The sequence below is a fragment of the Astyanax mexicanus genome, chromosome 19 (genome assembly GCF_023375975.1).
Source record: "Astyanax mexicanus isolate ESR-SI-001 chromosome 19, AstMex3_surface, whole genome shotgun sequence".
NCBI lineage: Eukaryota > Metazoa > Chordata > Actinopteri > Characiformes > Acestrorhamphidae > Astyanax > Astyanax mexicanus.
The window spans coordinates 14,726,711-14,751,314 of NC_064426.1; the positions used below are offsets into that span (position 1 = coordinate 14,726,711).

General features: G+C 37.9%; 1 protein-coding gene across 2 annotated transcripts; it reads right to left on the reverse strand.

The window, feature by feature from the left end:
- Window positions 1-3,774: 3,774 nt before the first annotated feature.
- rrn3 (RRN3 homolog, RNA polymerase I transcription factor) lies at window positions 3,775-22,979 on the reverse strand. 2 transcript variants are annotated; one of them, XM_007235329.4, is made up of 18 exons: window positions 22,852-22,979; window positions 21,893-22,015; window positions 21,159-21,215; window positions 20,971-21,060; window positions 17,889-18,018; window positions 17,744-17,803; window positions 16,299-16,362; window positions 16,142-16,211; window positions 15,049-15,147; window positions 14,824-14,907; window positions 11,503-11,638; window positions 11,172-11,302; window positions 9,770-9,900; window positions 9,098-9,282; window positions 7,870-7,978; window positions 7,600-7,752; window positions 7,425-7,512; window positions 3,775-6,429 (listed from the first exon to the last, which is right to left on the reverse strand). In XM_007235329.4, exons 2-18 carry the CDS (start codon window positions 21,983-21,985, stop codon window positions 6,277-6,279), a joined length of 1,833 nt encoding a protein of 610 aa, XP_007235391.3. In that variant the 5' UTR covers window positions 21,986-22,015; window positions 22,852-22,979; the 3' UTR covers window positions 3,775-6,276. The 2 variants fall into 2 exon arrangements, with proteins under 2 accessions (XP_007235391.3, XP_049323969.1); XM_049468012.1 differs by lacking the exon at window positions 22,852-22,979 and adding an exon at window positions 22,658-22,750.
- Window positions 22,980-24,604: the final 1,625 nt, after the last annotated feature.

Below are 24,604 nucleotides of genomic sequence, written 5' to 3' on the forward strand. Positions count from 1 at the left end.
TACAGTACTATGCTTTCTCCACAGTGAATAATCTTTACTTATTCATTTTACAGTCCTTTATTGGTAACATTGAGTGTCTAGGCACCGTGTTTAAAAACTCCAGCAGCACTGCTGCACTGTGTCTGATTTATTTATCAGTACCAGAACCACACACACTAACACCCCATATGCCACCAGGCCAGTACAGTCACTGCAGTGCTGAAAATAAATGACCAACCACCCCCATAATAATATCTGCTCTGTGGTGGTCCTCCTGTGGGGTCCTGACCATTGGAGAAGAAGAATGGTGAAAGGAGGATAATAAAGTATGCAGAGAAACTAAAGGCCTACAGCAGACCATTAATCAGCCAATAGAAAATCAACACTTAACTCAGACATTATGGCATGGCAGCACTAGAGTCAATGAAGCAAAGAAAAAGCCCTTTTCCTTTTTTCTAATTTGATGTTATTTATAACACCTTTTATAAATATCATTATCAAAAAAAATTTTAAGCACATGCCTCCAATGCAATGGACATTAAAAAAGCAATTAAATAAAACTAAAAGTAATATTGAGTTAATTGGATTTTTTTTTTTACATTTAGAGTTTATATTAGAATATTAGAGTCTTTGTTTGTGTTAATCACAGGCAGAAAATAGCATTTTCATATTATTTCATTATTGAATCATAATTCAGGCCTGAAAGGGTTAAGAAGGACTAATGATTTACTGTTAGCAAAAACAAACTCAAGTATAAACCTTGTTATGGCAGAAAGACCAGGGTTTACTGTTTCCTTTTTTAGATTATTAAGTTTGATTGTAGCAGTGAAAAAAATCTAATAAAAGTTTCTTTACACTGTATGCAGGTTCAGAGCGCTATGACTGAGTGTTCAGTTTCCTGTCAGAGTGAGGATCTACTTATTTCCCTCAGGCTATGAGCACTCGGAGCGAATGCCCTGTGATGTACTTGTGAAACTGGTTCCGATTAGTACAAGCACATTTTGAGTTAGGGGAACATGTGTAGCTATATATACATTCAAACAGGATCTTTGTGTTGAATCCACACTCCACAATTGGCTTTCGGTAAGATCTGTTGGCACACTGGGTGTGTTCCCCAGTTTCTGAATCTCAGCATCAGTGTGTAGTGATTTCCCCCAGGCTTCCTTTAGATAAACTTATATATTTTAAGTAATTGTGTGGTTTTGATCTTGTAGTCTGTAAGAACAAGCATCTAAACTCTATGCTGTTCCCTATGTACAATTTTATTTCTATGTCTAAATTTCTCTGGGTGTTTCAGATCTATATTTTACTTGAAATAAAAAAAAACTAAATATAAATCTGTTTCATTCGCTTGACCATACAGAAAAAAAATTAGAACTATTGTGCAAAGAAACTAATATAACACAAGAACATCAATTACATTAACATAGTATTTAGGCATAATAACTACACATTTTAAGTTTAATTAATTAAAGTTATCAGTAAACATTACTTAAAAAGTAAAGTAAACTCAACATATGTACATTTACAGTGTACTGACTGTATTGATCTCAGAAAAAATCCTTGTGAGTGGCTTGTGACAGAGAAAGAGAGAGAGAGAGCATTCTGATCATTCTTAGGTATTTATTCCTTTTTGAACGTGTCTTTATGAAAATTATGTAACATAAGACTGCTGGGGATATTAAAATTTGGAAAACCATGTCTTTCTTTCACCTCATATGTTTATAGTAAATAATAAAACACTGAGAAAATGGAAAGCTCTAAATATTTATTAATTAGCTGATTTAGACTGTTTACTGAATTCAGCTTTTTAGCGAGTTATGGATTGAATTCCAGGTATATCATTTAAAAGACCATTTAGGTTATAGCACAACAATTATAAATGTTTTAAACATATACCTACCTGTCTCATTCATGCTTCACTGGTGCTGTTCCATAGACAAAGTCTAACCATTTGTTCCTCAGCTCTGAATTACTGGGCAAAGCATGTTTCACTGATGTGTTATTTGCACAAATAACACAGGAACAAACTTCCATGCTGTTCCTAGCACTGTTACCTCCTGTCTGAGCAGACAGTGTGGCTGCATTGCTGCAGCTCTGTCTGTGGGCGGTCGCGAGCCAAGGTGGGCGAGGCCATGAATTCTAATTCACGGGTTGATGTAGACACAGTGCTGATCCCCTTGTTTTTCTGAATATTTTCTTTTACTAGCTACAGCAGACAATTGTGGTTAAAGAACAGTTTCATATGCAGCATCATATACAACTCAGAGAGACCTATAGTATTTTAAAAAGAACAAGAAAATGTGGATTTTAGCGGTAGGATACCTTTAAAGAACAACACTATAATATACTTACATATATTTATAGGACAACACTATTAATATGCCTATATATGTTTAAAGAACAACACTATAATCACTGGACATGACATAAAAAGGTCAGTAACATTAATATATGTTCCACTGCTCCCCATTCAGCACATTTCTATGGGCCCCAACAAGGTTACCCATTTCGGATCCAATGTTCTGCATTTAGAACCCAAGTTGGATTTTTATGGGTGCAATATGGGCACAGGCTGGGCCCTTCATGGGCAAATAGGGCTGAGGACACCTGGGGCCCTTATGTGTACTGTATGAAGGGCCTCAACACATTTTGTCCTCAGTCTCCATGCGGGCACCTTATGCAGCAGCCCATTTGAGTTAATGACAGGTGCAATATAGGTACAGTGAGGGACCCTTATGGGTAGCATATATCAGGTTTATATCTTCGTTTGGAGCTCAAAGGTGTTGCATATGGGTTTACTATAGGCACAGATGGGTATAAGTGTGGAATTAAAGTGGACAGAATGTTGGGCCTGTGTGGGCGGGGCGGCACAGTTGGATTTTACACAGGTGTAATAGAGAGGAACATTCTTGGGCAAACTGAACTGGTTCTGACTGGATTTCATGTTTCATGTAATAAGCAAACATTTCCAGAATATAGTCATACTCATAGAACTATAGATACAGTGCCTTGCACAAGTATTCAGCCCCCTTGAACTTTTCAACCTTTTGCCTCATTTCAGGCTTCAAACACAAAGATATAAAATTATTTTTTTTTTGTGAAGAATCAACAAGTGGGACACACTCATGAAGTGGAACGAAATTTATTGGATATTTTAAACCTTTTTTTTTTTTTTAGAAAAAAAAAACCCTGAAAGTGTGGCGTATTTAATATAAAAACAAATAAATTTTTAGCTTTAAATAAATGTATTATAAACAGCAGAGCCACTCCTAAAAAATATACATACCGTTCACTTCAAGAATGAAGTAATATTACGAGATTAAAGTTGTCGTATTTTGAGGGAAATGTAGTTATAACTGTGTGTTAATGTGGAATTGTGTTTATTTCTTATTTTTAACAAAAATACAACGTAAAAAAGTATAATTTCAAAAGTATACAATTATAAGACTTTGGTCCAGCTGTACATTGTAAAAATCAGGACATAAAGATAATATAAAAATGTATATAAGGCCGTGTGTGACATTTGCAAATGGGTCATATAGAGCTGCTTTAAATCTGTAACACTCTATCAAATTAAATATTACAATGTTTTAAGATGTTTATTTGACTGGGCAGTTTTTATTATAATTTGAATCAATCTGATAATTTATTCCAATACCCAACAATGTGCTTTATAAGTGCCCAAATGTAATTCTAAGATGTAGGACACTAATATCATTAATATATTTTTATTCATCACTGATCACACAGCCTGTTTACAACAAACATAAAAACACAAAACAACAAAAAATCTTACAGTCAAACTTGTTTTTATTCAGAATCTCCATTTTCTTTTCTTTTCTTTTTTTTAACAGAAGGTGAAAACACAGGAATAAAATCTATAATACATCAAATTAAACAGAATTAAATCTACTGTCTTCTCTGTAATAATGCTGCTCCTAAACTCCTAATCCTAATAACATTTCACATCATTTTCTGATTCCTGCTGTCTTTTTTAGGATCCAAAGATTCTCATATGTAATAAATAATAAATTATATTACAAATACGTTCAAATCTTGTGCATAAACCTGTGTGTCTATACAACACCAGGCGTTTCCTCTTACTGCTCCTAAAAGACGTGATCGTGTATAAATAAATGATCTTATATAAACAGTTCAGCTGATGAGAAGGAAAAGCCAACTCAGACCAATTCTGGTGTGTTATGAGCGCCCCCTTGTGGTCTCCTGCTGTCTGACTGTCTTCATTTCTGTACTGGAGCTGTGAGGCAACCATACGAGTGGGCAATATGACCAGATTTAAGATTACAGTGATATATTCCACACTTCACATTATGATTTCTGTGTATATGTCTGTGTATATTGTGAACTTATTAGTATTTACGTTCACAGACCAATTGGATGCTTCATTACATTGCAGTAAAAGCTCTCTTTACACAGTGTTCTGCTGAAGTCTGACTGCCTGGGCTTTCTGCCTGGTTATTAAAGCTCATATTATGATATAGTGAAACAGTGCTGATGTTATTTCTCAGGATGATTTTGCTGCCTGTGGTTTTACTGCAGTTTTAGCAAGTGATCTAACCACATTTCCTACACTCTAAAGGGTCGCAGCTCCCTATACTTCACACGGATTGGTTTATTGAATGTTGTCAGTGTGGAAAGTTGCCTTTCCTGATGATGTGCTGAATTTTGCCTTCCTGCCAGATCTGACTCCTCTTACATATATGTTCATTACACAGCAAATTCAGCATATCGGATTACCCTCAGGTTCCTTTAAATTCCGTTTAAAAACAGGGTTACTCTACAGTTACAGTAGATACAGGAATCAAAGGGGAGTCAGATGTCAGCACAAACACCAGTTCTTTTGCTACCATGTTGTTTAAAAAGGCTGAGGATAAAGTGCTTTAACTTTCTGTAACTAGTCTGAAAGATGGAACCAGCAGAGGAACCAGATCCATTGTTCTGTATTGAGATCTGTACTGAGACCACCTCTTTTAATTGGCCAAATTTTGTTTTGGACCAAAACTAAAAGCCCTAAAGTCTGAACTCAACAATGTAGGTATTAAAGCACTGTTAAGACAGCTACTAAAATTAGAATTAAAAATGTGTTTATCTGCAGGGTAAAACACTTAATCTCACCTAATGTCAAAAAATATTCTGTATGGTGCTGAAAATGGGCTCTGTATGATATAATGGTGCTATATAGAACCATTGTCGTTGAACATTAAATATATGTTTTTTTTATATACATGATTCATTTAAACAGAAAAGGAATCGTTTAGGCATTTAAATGGTTCTCTGAGCTGACATAGTTCTGACTAGAACCTGTACAGAACTCTTTCCTTTGTGTTGTGGTGAAGATACATTTGTTGGGGATCATTCTTTCTAGAATTTCTGGCTTTACTTTAAAAAAAGAAAAGAAAAAAAAAGCCTTTAAACAACCCCCTCCATGTAAAGGATGCAATAAATGGAAACGAATATTAAGATGATATCATATTAATACATCAATACAGTATGCAGAGGTTTTACCACTTTAACCATTTCTAAAGCTTCTCTCACCCAGCCCAGTATTTATTAATTTATTTATTCCCCATCGCCCCAGTTTTGACACAATCTGAAAGGCTGATTACCCATGCCGTCTCAGATACATGTGAAGTGAGCCACCGCTAATGTAGCATCACTTGAACAGCTAGAACTTGATCCCCAGCTCTGATACAGCAGCAAAGAGATGCCTCTTCTGACAAACATCATACACAAAGTGATGTGAGAAAAAAAGCACCATCTGCCCACAAAGAGAGAGCAAGGAGAGCTGTGCCCTCTCTGACTCCAGCTGCTGATGACAAAGCAGTACAATTTATCATTCGAACCAGTGCTCCTCAGACCATAGTGATAACGCCTTAGTTAACTATATCACTCAGAGTCCACAGGACACCATTTTCTGCAGTACTAATCCAAAAACTGTACTAGCTTGAGCTATCCAGGACAAATCTGTTCCCAGACTCTTCAGGCTCTTCAGACTTGTTTACTGTATTTATTCCTTCATCTGTTTTACTAATATATCACGTTTAACCTGATATAAACACAGAAACGCACTCACTGCACAGATAAATATTTCCTAAGCAGTATACTTAGCTGCCTGAAACATCTGCACTGTACTGTATGTGTGGTAAAAATATCACGTATCATAATAAGGTATTTATGTCATATCGGCCTCCCCTAGGCTTATGTATCTCCACACGACGGAAGTCGTCTTGCACTGTGCAAACTGCATGTTTAAATTATGTTCAGGTGAGTGTTTCAGAACGGCCTCTGTAGGAAGGCTATAGGTGGGGACCCTACACTGCTGGGGCTCCGCAGGTGAGAGTCGTAGGAGCCAGGAGTTACGCCCATCATCACATCACTCCGAGGGGTTTCAGACTGCAGGAAATCATCCTCATCATCTGCAGAGACCTGAGACAAGACAACAGTATCAACTATTAACTAAGATTAAAAAGGACCCTGATAATTAAAAAGTGTCAGAAGCTAAAGAACACCAATTAGCATGATGCTAACTGTGTGCATTTTTCCACACACATTCATCTCAAATCATTTGTATTTAGTTATAGACTGCCTGGCCAAACAAGGTCACCACCTAGACTTAACTAAGCACATTGTTAAGAACTTCCCATTGGATAATAATAATAATGGGTGAGTTTGTTTCAGCTAAAACAAGGTATTTAATCCTAACTGATGCAGTGAGAATTTTGTGCTAGCACTGTTGGAGTAGTATTAGCATGAGCCACTAACCGTGCTAAGCGCTAGCTCTTTCACTGTTCAGAAGTATTATCGTTGGCAGCCTGCATGTTTACTGCATTAAAACAAGCTACGTGGGACGAGCAGCTACCTAATATCAGCCTGGCTTACCAGAGTAGCGGTAGAGGCGGTAACCGCGGCTAGCGCTAGTGGAAATCTTGAAATCTAAACTTACTGTAAATAAACAGAAGCGCTTTATCCTCACTTAGCTTACTTAGCTTTACAGGTTTTGCCACCCAGTGGCAAGAACTGCTGAATTAGAAGGAAAACATGATAACACATCTGTTCATTACTAGTGGCCCAAAAGCATCTTATAATCGGTGTGCCTTGTGTATAAAAAACAGACCAGAAAATACGTTAATTTACAGACACAATTTGGAGGTGTATGATGTGCTTGTCTGGCCAGGCAGTTTGTTACAGGGGAGGGTTGTTATCCACTACACAACACCATTATTATTTTAGAGCTGAATTAAAAGTTTAGAAAGACTGCTTCAGATGTGTGCAGATCAGAAACCACATAATCAAATCTATTAGAGATTATTTTACACCTCAACATGATTAAGGGGTGTACTTAGCATCATGCTAATAGGCAGTCTATAAGCTATGTTAGCCTCTTAGCTCAAGTTAACTTAACTGCAAGTAAAAGGCTTTACCTTTCTATCAACCTTTCTTGCAACATCCACCATGCAGTCTGACGGCTCTTCCCACACTTGATAGATAGACTCAAACAGCTTCCCAGACCTGACGATGAACATAAATACACAAAAAGTCAAACTGAATTCAGCACAACAGCATTAAGACTGCACAGGCTGCAGGTTTGGCTCTGACCTCTTCAGTAGGTAGGGGTCAAAGGGGAAGAATGTGTCCAGAGGATTGGTGTTGGTGGAGAGCGAGTCTCCGCCCACTGAGCTCCTGATGATCGGAAGCTGCTGCCGGTTGTTTCGCTCGATGATGGTGTAGCAGAAGACTAACTGATACTTCCTGAAGAAACATGACAAGAGAATGGTTTATCGTCTCTACAGTCAGTGTGTGTGTTAGAGCTGTGGTGTGTGTGTGTGTGTGTGTGTGTGTGTGTGTCAGGTCTGTGGTGTGTATTACCTGGTGATGGCAGCGAACATGTTAGTGACGGCTGGAAGGCACACTTTCAGAGGGTTTAACTGGCACATCACGATCCGCTCCAGATTCAGACTCTGTAGGTACGCCAAACCTGATACACAACACAGAGTCAAGTTAGGTGTCTACATTACTCTGTATTTTTCCCAAGGTAAGTATTATCAGCCAGTAGCCTGCTGCTAACCCCAGCTAGCACTGCTGAAGCATCATTAGCCACTAACAGGGCTAAGCGCTAACTCTTTCGCCATTCAGAGGCGAGTATATCAGACTGTAGCCTGCGTGTTTACTGTGTTCAATCAAGCTATGTGAAATAAAACGCTACCCATCACCCTAGCTTACCAGAACACTTAGGGTTCCTTAGTGTAGCACTGTCAGGTGCTAATGCTAATGCTCCAGCCTTAGTGCTGGAGAAATTTGGAATCCAAGCTTGCTGCAAATAAACTGAAGCGCTTTAGTCACCCAAATAAACAGTTTTCAGGAGAGCAATCTGCGTAGTTTAACATCTGGCGCTCATTTGACTTTTATAGAAAGTCATTTTTCTTAAGAACTACAGTTTTGTTTACTTAGCTTAGCTTTACTTAACTTAATTAGTTACCCCCCACCACGACCTAGCGGCGAGACCTGCTGAATTAGAAGGAAAACATGGCCACACCCCTGTTCCTTACTAGTGTCGCATAATGCGCCTTAATAATCTGGTGTGCCTTATGTGTGCAAATAGACCAGAAAATAGACATTCTTTGATAGTGGGCCTTATAATCCAGTGTGCCTTATAGTGTGAACAGATTGGTACTTTGTATTTACCCCTTTAAATTTAATATCATAAATGTATATCTTAAATCATTCCTGGTGCTCTGGAGATCTGCAACCCTGGATATTTCAGATCTAAAACACCTCAGTCTGCAATGCTCACAGGTCCTTAATAACTAAAGCCCTTAATACTTAGATCCAGAGATTTAATGTCGATCTACTTCACTACTGTACTTAAGTAATAAAAAGCTGTATCTGTATCTAATATACTGTTATATATACTCGATGACAGTGCAGAGCATCTACTGCTCTGGCAGTAATGTAATGTGGGTTTGGAATGATTCCTAATAGTTTTATAATTGTAATAAAAGTAACGATGCAGCACATAAAAAAATGATCGGAAATGCATAATAATATCAGTGTTTGAAAAGAAAACATGTTTAATGCAAAGCTATTTAAGACAAACCTTTCTTCATGTTGCCCTCCACCATGGCCTTGTGTCTGAAGATGAGGGTGTAGAAGACGGCCTGGCAGGTGGAGTAGAACGGGCCGTGCAGTGAAACATCACAGAAAGCTTTAGAACCCGAGTCCTGGCTGTCTATGTACAGATGGAGCCACGGAACCAGCAGGTCCAGACACGCCCGAACCGTTCTAGAGAAACAAGGAGAACAATCCACCTGGTTCAATTTCCACTGTGCGGCGGGGTTAAATCTTCCCTCAAGGCACAACTGTGAATTACCAGAAACGGTGGAATTCCCGAAATGTGTGTGACTGTGGAACACATCTTTATCTGTGCAACACATTGTCTGGTCTTGTTTTGAGGCAGAAAAGTGCATCATGTCTAACAGTGCTACTGACTGCTCCACAAACACACAGAAGATTACTAGACTTCAGTAAATACATGAATATAGTGGTGCTTGAAATCTTTAAAAAACCTTTTAGAATTTCTACATTTCCAAAATGTGTTCGCATGAATCTACAATACGGCTAGTTACCGTCTGAAAGCAATAACTATAAAGTGGTTTTAATCCAGTATGAATTTTGCAGTCTTGTCTACACTTCTGTGGGAAGAATAATTTGGTTTTAACAGGACTGTAGTTGAGTATAAGCAGTAATGAGAGTGGGGGGAATGACGTACGGGATGGGCAGGAACTTTGCTCTGGCCAGGAAGCTGCCCATGTACCCTGCAGCAGCCTGTCTGAGCACCGGGGGCTGGGAGGGGCTCTGCAGGAGCTTCCACAGGTGATCCAAAAACGCCTCCGCCAAACCCTAAACCACAGGAGAGACACATTAACCCTTACAGCACCAGCTCGAAGAAACAAGAACCAGAACAATCTGACCACATTCCTGAACAGTTTAAACACAGATATACATATTTATAGCCAATTTATACTTCTGCTTCGAACCTATGCAGTAACCTATGCCTTAACCGCATACTTGAGGCCGTAGCCTGATTCTTAGCTCCAAAGAAATGTAACTACATGTCACGCCTTCATGGACAAATAAAAGCAGAAGTAGTCCTGGATATAATTGGAGTGCATTTATAGTGTCATAACATTCTGCATTATTGACCTGTTACAAATCTGATAAAATTCTTATACTATTTAATATCTCGTCCACCTTCAATTACTACACAGTAGTAATTACAATCCCTAGATTTAATTATAATAGATTTTTAAATAGATTTTATTAATATATCCATATGTAATTAAGTGGTATTTATTGATGTGTGATTTGGCCAAAAAAGTAATATCACAATATTGCAAGGTATTTTTGAGATAAATGCATTCTTGGTGACATAACTGATTTTTTCCTCAAGAATATACTACTGCAACAAAAAATAAAATTATTTTTATAAAAAATATATAGTGTTCATTCAGTAGAAATAAAATATATTTATATATATATATTTTTTGTCAATAGTAATTTGCTAAGAATCATGACTGATTTTGAATAAAAAGTAAAATAATGTGTTACAAAAATAAAGTATTGTAAAATAAAGTGCGGCATATTTAGTGCATGAATACAAACTGCAAATAAATAAAAAATACATACAGTAAATATCACAACAAATAAAAAACAGCAGACAACGCTTTTAAGAATATCACAAGATCACAATATTTTTATATATTACTGCATACCATATAGCAAAACCTCTGAAATGTAATCAAGGGGGAAATGGATGGTCACAATCCAGCAAACAAAGTTGAGCTGCTTAATTTTTTTTTTTTTTATCAGGTTTATTCCATTTATTCTGAACTCTTAAAACATTAGTATTGTTGTTGTTTCTAAATGATTACGAACTTGTTACTCATTGCGAAAGCATTATATCTTTATTATTTTGAGCATTTCTAAATTTATGCAAATACATGCTCTAAATTACATTATTTTAATTTGGAATTTGGAAGAAATGTTGACAGTAGTTTATAGAATAAAACAACAATGATTTACTCAAACACATACCAACAAATAGTAAAATCATTTTGAAGTGGAGCTGTATATTATAAAATAGTGTAAATGTTTGTGGTGTGGTTCCTTACCAGGCGGAAGCTGCACAGGTAGAACATGCAGTACTGCACGTGGCAGGACGCGTGTGTGGGCAACATCAGCTTATCAAAAATGCACACCAGGTCTCTGTAAACACCTTTAGCCATCTCCACATCCAGAGAACCTGCAGATGTTATAATTTCATACAGTCACTAAACACATTCACAGTAGCTGACTGATACGCAAAGAGACATACTGAATTTTCCCAATACGTCTCTCATCCACTAGTCTGCAGATGACTATTATTTAGTACTATGTTTATGAAGGTTATGTATAACATGAAAATAATAAATTACTTATTATTTACTAGTATTAACTTCTCACCATTAACATGACACATGTCTTTGATGAAGGCCAGCAGGACACTCATGAGTGTGTCCAGTCTTTCTGCTATGGGGTGAAGCATAGGCTTCCCGTCCACAGACTGAGAGCTCTTCAGCGGAGAATCCTCATCATCATCCTTACAAATAAAGAGAAAAAGAGAGTACAAATTCAGGAGATCCTAACTCGCATCATATTTCCCACCCATGCCGTTGTTTCAGCAGTGAAATTGCAAACTTACAGAGATATAAACATTCACAATAACGTGGACCACTTGCATTATGTAAGAGCGTTTTTTACACCTGTAGTTGGTTTCTATGGTCTGAATCAGTTGATGAGTTTGTTTGCTTGAAGCGTTTCTCAACCTGGTTTGGTTTCACACAGGCATAAACCTAACTGCACCAAAATGTGCACCAATAAACCACGCAAGCACATTGTCTCCCCTGATCCCCTGGTAAGAGCTGTCTGACACTGGAGCAAGAAAGTAAATATAGCAAGAACATTTTGTATTCCAGACATATTAGTGCAGTGTGAAGCTGCTTTAACATAGAATGCTAAAAAAAATTGCCACTGCGCTTCCAAACTGAGTTTTTTTAACGAGACGTGCACCGCAAATGTACATGTAGTAAACATGTCACACGGCTGTAAACAGTGAACGCGGCACACACTGTGTGTGTAAACAGCATGGAACAGAGACTACAGGAAGCATAGGGGGAGCTGTATAATGATCTGTACTGTTCACATAATCCACACACTCATTCTGACAGACTGTAATACACTACAGGAAGCATAGGGGGAGCTGTATAATGATCTATTACTGTTCACATAATCCACACACTCATTCTGGCAGACTGTTATACACTACAGGAAGCATAGGGGGAGCTGTATAATGATCTATTACTGTTCACATAATCCACACACTCATTCTGACAGACTGTAATACACTACAGGAAGCCTAGGGGGAGCTGTATAATGCTCTATACTGTTCACATAATCCACACACTCATTCTGACAGATTATAATACACTACAGGAAGCATAGGGGGAGCTGTATAATGATCTATTACTGTTCACATAATCCACACACTCATTCTGACAGACTGTAATACACTACAGGAAGCATAGGGGGAGCTGTATAATGATCTACACTGTTCACATAATCCACACACTCATTCTGACAGACTGTAATAGACTACAGGAAGCATAGGGGGTAGAGTTGCACGGTGTACCGAAGGTTCGATTCTTTTTCGATACTACGTCATCACAAACGATTCGGTTCTTTAGTGTTCGATGCTTTCGATACTGTATATAGCCCAGTCACTAGCTTCAAATGAGTCAAATTAGTAGGCACGATTTGATTCAGTTCATAAGAAAACTGATTCACACCGCAGCAGTCGGTGTGGCAGGATTCAGATAAACTTAGTGTTCTGAACAAATGAATCGATTCACGTGTGAATCGATTCATTTGACTCGGTTGAGAGCGACACACGCACACGCAAGCCAGCAGAGCAGCAGCGAGTGTAGAATGGCGACGGCTAAAATAACAGATGTCTCTCGTCCGCGACTTGTGGACAAAACGGGCGCGAGGAGTGAAGTGTGGGAAAATAGTCTGAGATGTAGGCATCTGTTTTTTATTTATATTTTTATTTTTAAATAAAATAACGAAAACTGAAAGTGAAACTAAACTACTTTATTTATTAGCGCTGTTTTCACTCCCGCAGTTGTACAGCGGGGGTGTTGTGCCGATTCTGTCCGCGAAGCGGGAGTCGGATTCAGTAGCGGATTCGGCACAAGCGCGGCGGCACCTCGCGGTCCGCGGTGTTAGTTGTGAGCGCTCGCGCTAGCCGCAAAATACGACAGAAAACACTGAGGGAGCTGCAGGCTTATGTGTGGGACTAGAATATGAGCACGAGGAGATAAAAGAGAACCTTTACCTGTGAGTAGCTCACACCAGAACACGCAAATCTCTCTCTCTCTCACTCTCGCTGTGTCTCTTTCTCTGTGTCTCTATCTGTCTCTCTCTGAACGCCTCCGCGTTTGACCTGCAGCACTGTGTTTAGCTGTTCTTAAAAATCATTTTAATTAAATAATAGTTCTATGCTTCTATGTTACAGTGTTATTTAACATAATTCTGATCATATTTTGCTCATTCATTTAGCAGACAAGCACCCTGATCTCTACAAAGAGCTGAGAAGTCGACAGGTTAGTGGAGTTAGTCAAGATACACTCTGTCTGTAGCTTAACTAAGATTTACTAGCGACTGCTAGTAAATCACGTTAACACGGAGAGGAGTGTGCAGGAGTTTTGTTTTGGACCCGTGGTTTTCTCTATTTCTCCATTATCCCATTGGCTGTGAAACATGAACTCAAGATGTTCACGTTTTCGCGTTTCCATCGCAAATCTGTGGTCAGGCACGTAGCCTGCTTGCTCGTTACACTGAACATGGGCTTATTAAAAACGGTAAACGGTTGATTAATAAAACGGAGCAGTGAGTGTTAAAATGAACATAACATTGTAATGTTCTTCTGTCTCTTTATTTTCCTTATTCAGAACTTAACTTCTGCCCGCCCGTCAGGTTCACATAGTCAGGCTACCATTACCTCTGGTTTTAGTTTTAGTTTTTAGGAAGTGTTTAGATAATTATGTTATAGTTAAGGTGATAATAATGAAACTTGTTTTTTGTTCAAATGTTTCATTTTAGAATAAAAACGTTTGCACCGATTGTTCAGTGTTCAATCCAGTTCAGTCAAAAATAAACATTTTATGTTCAGATATTTTTATTGTTTTTTTTTCTTCCAAGTATCGTTTTGGTATCGAGAATCGTGATACTACAGTTGGTATCGGTATCAAAGTCAAAATTTTGGTATCGTGACAACCCTAATAGGGGGAGCTGTATAATGCTCTATACTGTTCACATAATCCACTCACTCATTCTGACAGACTGTAATACACTACAGGAAGCATAGGGGGAGCTGTATAATGCTCTATACTGTTCACATAATCCACACACTCATTCTGACAGACTGTAATACACTACAGGAAGCATAGGGGGAGCTGTATAATGATCTGTACTGTTCACATAATCCACACACTCATTCTGACAGATTATAATACACTACAGGAAGCCTAGGGGGAGCTGTATAATGCTCTAAAACTGTTCACATAATCCACACACTCATTCTGACAGACTGTAATACACTACAGGAAGCATAAGGGGAGCTGTATAATTCTCTATTACTGTTCACATAATCCACATGCATATTCTGATGGAGTGCAATGCAATAAGGGAACTATAATACTACAGAAATACACTACTAAATCTTACCATGTCGAATAAGAAATCATCTCCGCTCTGGTTCTCTTGGCCTGAGCTCTCCACATCCTCAATCTCACTGCGGGGGGCGCTCACCTTGAAGAAAACAGCAGCAGCAGGTTACCACTAACACAAATACAGGGATAGTGTTAAACCATTTTCAGACTAAACTATTACAACATGTAAGTAAAGATACAAATACAGGGTAAAAGAGTAAAATAAAAAAAAATCTCTTACATCCAGCGTGAGCATTTTACTGATGATGAGCTCCAGCACGTCCCTCCTCAGAGTGGGGATATACACTGCAATCCTCAGCAGGTTATGGACATAACACTCCTGCAGGCACACACACACACAAATAGCTTTAATACAGACACTCAGATACTGGTAATTATTTGCAGAACCTGGGCTGAGACACAAAAAACTGTTGAACAAAAACCCAGTAGTTTTACAGAGATAGAGAAGCATTTTGTGTTTTGGTGCTCCTTCTGTAAGGAGCAGTAAAGCCACTCCGATGAAGTCCAGTGTTATGAGGGAGTTTTTTCAGCACCGAGGCTGGAGCAGTATCAGCATTAGCCACTAACCGCAACACTAGATCTTTTGCTATTCAGAGGTGAGTATTTAGCCTGAATATTTCCTGTTTTAAAACTAAAGCTTTGTGGGAAGAACTGCTAGCTGATAGCACCCTGGCGGTTCCTCAGTGTAGTGCTGTCTGGCGCATTTAGTAGTGCTAAGCGCTGCTGCTAACTGCGCTGTTGAAAATATTGGAAATCTAAGCTTAATAACAGACGGCAAATTAACAGTTTTTAGGAGAGAAACCTGTGCAGACTAACATCCTGTGCTCGTTTGACTTTGAAAGAAAGTGTTTTTTTGTTTTGTTTGTTTGTTTTTTTAAGAACTACAGTTTTGTTTATTAGGCACCCTATAATCCGGTTAGGCTTAATATCCGATGCGCCTTATGTGTGAAAATAGACTATAAAATAGACATTCATTGATACTGTGTCTTATACTCTGGTGCACCCTTTTATTTAGTCTGTAAAATATGGTAAATACTATAGATGTCAGCGTTTATAAGCACTTATAGAACAACAACATTCAGGTTAGACAGAGTTGAATCTAGATGCTCAGGTATTAAAATTGATAAAGCGAAACAAATTATCGTCAGTAACATTAGAATTCCTGTTAAGCTTCTAATAAATGTTGTCTATATTAGACCAGTATCTCCATTATAAATCTACAGAAGTGAATTTGGACATCAAACATGACTAAGCTAATAGGGGAAAAAACATTAGGGAAAAAGTGTGTACTAGAAAATGGAACTAGAGCTCACCAAGGATCTGGATGATTTCTGCACAAAAGGAAAGTTCTCACTGAGGATTGGCATAAGGAACCGGCTGGTGCTGTAGACAAAAGAATTAGGGCTTTTATTACAGACTGAATAAAGACAATCTGTGTACACTGTTTATTAGTGTTTTACTGTTACTTACGAAGGGGCATATCTTGCTATCATCTGCAGGGCCTGATGACACTGATCAAATATCCGGGGGAGATCTTAATAAATGTGTAATAAGAGATGTAATTAGAAACAGAACAGACACAGTCTATGTGCAGCAAACATTAGCTCATACACTGATCTTTTTAAAAGCCCCAGGAAGCTGCAAAAACAGATCATATTAAAAGTGTTTTTACCTGCAAAACACAAAATAACATTAGTGACATGCCAAAAGTCATAAAACAGCAATATGTAAACTGATCATGAAGTGTTACATTAGGGAAAAGCTTGGGAAAACCCACACCCCTGTTTAAGTTGTCAGGAGTTATCTTATGTGCAAGGTTGAACAATGGCTAACGTGTTCTTGACTAGCTAGAAACAAAAGAGGCCTGGTAGTGGGTGCCAGATGGATTGGACACTCCATTGCTGAAGGTAATTTTCCTTTATCTTCAGTATCGTGTGTGAACCAGTAAAATGTCATGCAAAAAGTAAATGGGACAGGAACTAGTTAATTTCCCATAGAAACCAAGGAACACTGTACTGACCTGCAGGATGTGGATGTGTTGCCTCGTTCTCTTAATGTGGTTGTTATTTCTGCCAGAGTCATTTGGCAGTCATTATCACCCACTGCACTGTCCACTGCAGGTGGTAATGCCATCTATGATGTATTCCAGTAATCCACAAGTGATACTGTGGATCAAGACCTATGCATCTGTCCACGCAAAAATGGAATGTCCCAATCATCTGCACCAACTACTAGCCCTCGCTCAAACTACGATAATTCACAATGCCTTGCCATGAGCACACAGGTCAGTGTAAAACCTCGCTCACAGGATAACACCTCACCAATACAGGTGTGGGTATTTCCACACAGTCAACCAGATAACACTTCATGATCAATTTACAAACTGCAGTACCATGACTTTTGGCATGTCAGTGTATAACACTAGAATAAACAACAAATAAACAAACAATAAACACATTTTAGAGTTAGAGTGTTTACCTGTAAAACTCTATAGGTCAGTTTCCTAGACAGGGATTATACCTAGTCATAGATATATATTCCTTTTAACTAAAAATCTCCAAAGCTCAAGACTTAAGGCTTAATCCCTGAATGGGAAATTGCATTTTAACAACATCAGTATAAAGTCAAATAAACATAAGAAGCAGCTGAACACACTTATGAAAAGCTGTCATTATCACTATACCACTGGTTCTGAATTAATGAGCCTTTAGACCAATCACTAAATATTTTACTGTGAGCACCCAGACCAAGCACAGATCTTGAGGGTGTTCTGATTGATCCAAGGGCTGATATCATGAAAAATCAAACAAGTTTGGTCATTCAATTATGGTCTAGACAAATGCTGATAAGCCATTGTGCTTTAACATATTCTAGTCCAAATAATTGTACGCCAATAATAATAATAATCATCTTACTCTCGTCGTCGTCGTCAGAATCAGAAATATCGACATTTCCCTCCTGGATTTTTATTCTCTCTGAAAAGGTTAGAAATCTGATTAATCATCATGGATTATAGATCAGTTACACACTCAGTAACACACTCAGCCTAATGACACTCACTGGGTGTGAAATTGGAGACCAGCATTCGGAGGCACGGCCGGAGGTAAACTGTCTGTGCTGAGATGAGGTTACCGAGGAACGCCAAATACTCGTCCACTACAGCCGGACTCCGGCCCAGCCACGGCAACCTCTGATCATGAGAGAGTAAAACACACAAACACAAACACGCACAAACACACACTTTAGACCAATTGCTGCTTTTAATGAGAACACGCTGTCACTAGGGCTGTGACGATAATTTTATTACCGCAATACCGCGGTTATGGGACGTCACCGCGGTGATGAGCTCATTACCGTCATTACCGCATTTTTTTATGGCTGTCAAATCTGATTGACTGCGTTTTGAGCGGTAGTAAAATGCTCCATATAAGCACAACTGTGGTGAATTCAGTATTAATATGTCAAGTGTAAGTCCTACACTATAGGGCTGTGCAATATATCAAATATATTTTGATCGTGATAGATATTGGTGTCAAACGATCTCAAAATTCATAATATCGAATATAAAATTTTTTGTCATTTATCTGTGCTGCCGCTGCACTGGCGCGGCAGCGAATGGGTTAAGCAAAACGCGGTGCGTGGTACTCATTGAGGTCAGAACAGCTCTGGAGTCTCCTGCTCACTTCGTCTCCATTGAGGCTGCTGAAGAGAGTGAAGATTAGCAGCACTAATATTGGCTCGGAAATGGAAGCTACAGGGCAAGCTCAGTAAGTTGAGAAAAAAGGAAGAAAAAGACTCAGAAGAGAAGAGAATCATCTGCAAGATTTGCCGGAAAGTGGTGTCTGCACCTCTCGCCAACACATGAAACTAATTCACCCACCTCAAGGTAAACCATAGAGCCATGTAAGGTGTTCCGTGGTCACATTTTGAGAAAGTAAAATATATTAATTCATTGTCTGGCTGCTGGCTGTTCTGCGTGAGCACCGCGGAGAACGTGCGGCATTGCGCCTCAGTCTTGGTAAAAATAGTAAGGTTGGTTGAAGTGTAGTTCAAACAGCAAAGCAATGATATAAAACTATAACCACCATCTTTACTGAAATGTTGTTATCTGACCAAGTCTGAGTTCAGAACCGCTACAAATATAACCATATAAAACTCAGTTCAGATAAATAAACTTCAGATGAGTAAGGACACGTAAAGTGAAACAAAAATTGTCAAACATAAAGGACAGGTTTCTATTATTTTAAAATGGAACTAATGTCTTTTTTTTGGTCGGTTGTCTCTTGCGAGCCGATTTCTTAACGTCACGACATTTTAATCAACATATTATATGACGCGGGTCCCGTCAGGATATCTTGCGGCACAGACAGAACTGAATTGTTATTGGCGGGAACAGGAGTTTAATCAATCCAGAGGATGTGGGAGCACATTAATAAATAGTTAAGAAAATTGTAATAATCATGCAGTGATTCTCATGCACGCAACAAAAAAACCCTAAGCACAAAAAAGGAGCGGAGAATGGACCGACACGCGCACGCACACACACCGATTTTTTTTTTGTAATGTGGTAAGAAACGTGACCGCACTATTCAGCGCGGTTTTAATAAATATTTTTTTTAATTTTAAGCACTAAATGTAATTTATTAAATTTATTTAGGACCGCGGGGCAGGTGCGGCAAAACTGTGTATGTGGCGGGCTGATGCGGGATTAAAAGAAGGATTTTTTTTGCGGAACGGTAACGGGACAAAAAAGAAATGATGTCTGAATTAATTTCCTCCAATCGAATATAATTTAACATGGTTTAAGAATATAAAATAATTTATAAACAAACGAAATATTTAATATTGAGCTAATAGCCCAAGTGCAAAAATACAAAATCTGTAATACTCTGCACTGCACAATTCAAACGAAATAGCCGTAACGCAGCTGCGCTCCTGCCCTGCGATGCAGCCGAAGCCTGGTGTGAGGCAGCAGAAATTCTGGGGTGAAAACTACATAACTACACAACATAAGGAGACATAATGCTCTCCAAATATTCAGGAGGGAAGTGAAATAAATGATACTGTACAGATATAATCTGTATCTAGTAGATATTTAATGAGAAATAAGAAGAGTGTGAATTAAAAAAAAAACAGACGCCTATCACAGACTTCTTGAGCCTTGAGCCCGAACGGCCCGAGGAAAGGGGTGAGAAATATATTTTTTTCGGGGCCGGGGGTCAGTGGAAAATTTTGCTGTGGATTAATTCGTCTTTTTTTTAAACGAATATTAGAATATTCGCTACCAATTACTGCCGAATATCCTGAGCTCAAAACCGCTATTCGGGCCAGCCCTAAAATAGATCTATGGATGGAGAAGGGGTAGGCGGACAAGCTCCTCCTTCAAAAAGTCTGCTCGGAAAAAGACAGGTTAGCTGTACAATGACGAATTATACAGGCAGCATATGTTCACTTGTTATGCTGTATTTATGGTTTATGTAGAGGTTGTATGTAGGCTGTATGGTTTGAAGAATAAAGATTTGTTACCAATAAATTTGTGGTGTTTTTTTTTTTGGGGGCGGTGGGTGGGGGGGGGGGGGTTGGTTTGGGGTCTCGCGGTTAACCGCAATATCGCGGTGATGCGTTAGTTTTTTACCGCGGTTATAAAAAATCAATACCGCCCCAGCCCTAGCTGTCACCTTGTTATGGCATCTTATTCTGTGAAGGACCTATTAGAAGGTCAACAACTGTGACAAGAGCAAGTAAAACAAAAGAGTGATCAGACAGGTGAGCCAACGTGTGAACATTTCAGAGAGTTAACAAGCGAGCAAACTAATGAGTAGGCATCTAAATGTCTTGGTGAGTGAGCAACAGATTAAGTAAAGAAATGAACCAATCAGTGAGTGTGTAATTAAATTAGTAAATTGAATACATGACTATGTGGGTAACAGATTGAGGACATGAAGAAACAAATGACCAACTGAGTGAGCCAAACAATTAACAAACAAGCGAGTGAGTGAGTAATCAAACAAATACAAAAGTGAAAACTTAACAAGTGAGCAAATGAATAAGTGAACAACTGACTGACAATGTGAGTGAATTAACTAATGAATTAAATAGATTAACTCTGAAACAGCTAAATAGTGATGATGGTAGTTCTTACCAGGACAGAATAGATCAGCTGCTCGTGTTCTTTTCCCAGCATAGTGACGCAGCTCCTGAACTCCTGCAGCCAGTTAACAATCTGAGCATCCTGAAACAGGAGGAGAGATGGGCTGTGGCTCAGTGAATCATATTCACCTGTGCATTCCTTACTCATTTTTTATTGAACTTCTTTAGAAACACTCGTACCTTGATGTCCGGGTCCGCAAGTTGATGCTTTATCAGCTCATAATCACCTGTATCTCCCTTAAAAAAAAAAAAAAAAAAAGAGAGACGTTAAATACATACCAATTGTAAAAAGCCTTGCTGTTCTGCTGTATTTGTATATGTTTTGTAGCAAATATGAACTGATTCAGTCATCTGTCCCCTCTCCTTTCAGGGTAACTTATTGGAAACATTTTCTTATTCAATGTCCATTATTTATTTTCTAACATTGCAAATTAATATTGAAGTCCTCAACACTATTAATGAAGGATATAGTAAATAAAGGAATAGTGTAGTGAACTTAAAAGTGTAAAACAATCAAAAAATCATTTTTTACAGTTTGACACCTTCATTTTATTAAGTATGTTTTCTTTACTCAAATAGAGCTCTTCACTGTGTTGTTGACAAGTTTAGGACCGCTGTTAGCTGAACGCTCACATACCTCATAAAGCTGACAGAGAAAATCCAGCCAAGATGTGCAAATCAGGCATCTAATCAAGAGGGGCTACTTTACAGAACTAAAATATAAAACATATTCTGATTTGTTTAACACTTATTTAGTTTTCTAAAAAACTCTATATGCCTTTCTTCATATTTTTGATTACTTTAACCTTAATCTACAACGCAGACCATTTTAAAGTAAAAAACAACTAAATTAAAGGTGTGTCCAAAGTTTTGACTAGTACTGTTTAACTATTTAATTCAGAATTAAAACTTACCTGTTTCACCTTGGCTAACGTGTTGATTACACTGCTTCCAAATCGCACTGTTTTCATTGGAGGACTGTTCATAAAATCTCTTTCCACTTCCATGTTAAACCTCTAAAGAATAACCAATCAGATCTGGAAAACAAATCGCAACACAGCAAACTGTTGATCAGTATAAACCTTATTATATTAATGAAAAAAAAATTGCAGCCAGTGCTTATGTAGCTGTTAAATATAGTAAAAAACTATGTTGACAATTGCAGGAATTGTTTAGTTAATAATAATAAAAAAAACTATAATTATAAACAATATATATATATATATATATATATATATATATATATATATATATATATATATATATATATAATTATACATTTTATAACATTCAATTTAGAGTTAACTATTATAGGTCTAGTATCTTATATGTTAACTAAAACATGCTTGATACAGGTGATATAGCTTTGGTGTTAAGAGGATTCTGCAAATGTAGTTATAACTTTAAGGTGATTCAAGAGTATTAAAAAGATATAAAAAAATATGAAGCACATGTAGTGTTTTGTAAAGTATTAATAAAACAAACACAATATATACTTTTAATTTTTTTAAGGTATTAATTCAGATTTCTTTTTGGAATTGCCGTTTCACCTTAAACAGTACAGCAGCTAGTTAACTACATTCTGGTACCTAAGGCATTTAAAGTAGAACAGGAAAATAAAAAAAGCAGATAGCAAATATCTTATTAAATAAGATATTTTTTGACATTAGAATATTTACATTTTCCCTGCACATGTCCAGCCCTCCTGTTCCCCGCGGATATGAGTGTGTGTTAGTGTGTTAAATCCCCGCGTTCCTCTGATAAACATGCCCGGACTAGTCCACAGTAAAGCGGACAGGTTTAATAAAGGGTCGCTTCACCACAGCGCGACTCTTCAGTTACTGTAACAATTAAACACATATAAATTACCTACCTCATTACCATACGCGCGCTGATAAACTGCTTTAATCACAATATTTAGAAAATCCTACAGCTGCTACTGGAGAGCCACATGCACCATGCTGGACTTCTCACAACAAGAACCGCGGAGAGCCGCCAGCTCTCACAGCGCCCCCGCCGGCCTGGAGTAAAAACACCGGTCTCAGCGGTCTAAGAGGTTTATTAGACGAGAAATCCGAAGTGAAAATGGACTGGTTGTAGTAAAACACGATAACGAGTAAAACTTGTGTCGAATAGACCACCTCCATTCACCCCCAGCACTCTGAAATACAGAGCTTTTAGCCGATGCTCCTGACAGGTTTCCAATACTGCATAGCGCTGAACATTCAGCTCTGGAAAAAAATAAGAGACACTTTAGTTTCTGAATCAGTTTCTCTGATTTTGATATTTATAGGTATATGTTTGAGTAAAATAAACATTGTTGTTTTATTCTATAAACTACGGACAACATTTCTTCCAAATTCCAAATAAAAATATTGTCATTTAGAGCATTTATTGGCAGAAAATGAGAAATGTCCGAAATAACAAAAAAGATGTAGAGCTTTCAGACCTCAAATAATGCAAGAAAAAAAGTTCATATTAATAAATTTTTAAAAGTTCAGTACCTTCAGGTAGTTCACAAGGTAGTTAATTCTCTGAAAATACATGAATTTCAGCTGTTGATGAAAATATCTCTATAGTATTCACAGATTTTCACTGAATTAATTTTGCAAACTTATTTTAACATGTTTAACACACAATACATGTATTGCTTACACAATACATGTAGTCTACACAATTTAGAAAATTCTGAGCATCATTCAGGGGTCAAACTAACACATTTAGAATATGTTTATTTTGAAATCTTTGGTTTGTTTTTGAAAAAAACTTACAAACTCTAATTTCTTGATACTTTTGATATTTTATTTACTATCCAAACCCACCAATCAAACAGTGTATTCATAACCATTTGCTGTAATACATTTTTATGAAGGAGCTTTTAGAGTTTCAGACATTTCAGACATGGATTCTATTTCATTTTGTCTAATGGACTAAACTGGCTTACTGGTCGGCTACCTAAGTCAGTCTGTCATGCTGGTAAGCAAGTTAATCATGATTATGGTGGTCAACCAGATTGATTTTAGTTAGCTAGAATAGTTGTAGGATTATTTTTTTCTGGATGACCTACTTCAACAACCAACATCATAAACCAACCTTTTTTGGTCAAACAACTTATATTTTTGGGTGAATATTTTTTAATCCCCTGCTGATTAAGCAAGTTTACTCAAGTTTAAAAAGACATGAACATATGTCTATATGGCTATAATTTTATGGTACGTTTACTTTTAACGGGGACAGACACTGTACTGTACTGTATTGTACTGGAGTGGCCTAGCCAGTCCCCAAACCTTAATCCCATAAAAAATATGTGGAAAGTTGCTGACACCCTTAAACCTTTAGGATTTGGAAATTTTCTGCAAAGTCATGTTCTATTATTTCACATAATCAAATACAAATTAACACTGGGACTCTGAGTGGTCCAGCAGACACTATGATCAGGAGAATGCTGGTTCAAATCCTGGTCCTGGTCAGCACGAGGTATCTGTGGGTTGATGTATCAGAGCCAAGTCTCTGTACTTTCCGCTGAGTGCACTAGCTACTCCACAGCAGCTAACGGAGGAGACATGTGCTAGTCTTCACCCTCCTGGTGTTGGGGCATTACTAGTGCTAGCATAGCTTAATTAGTA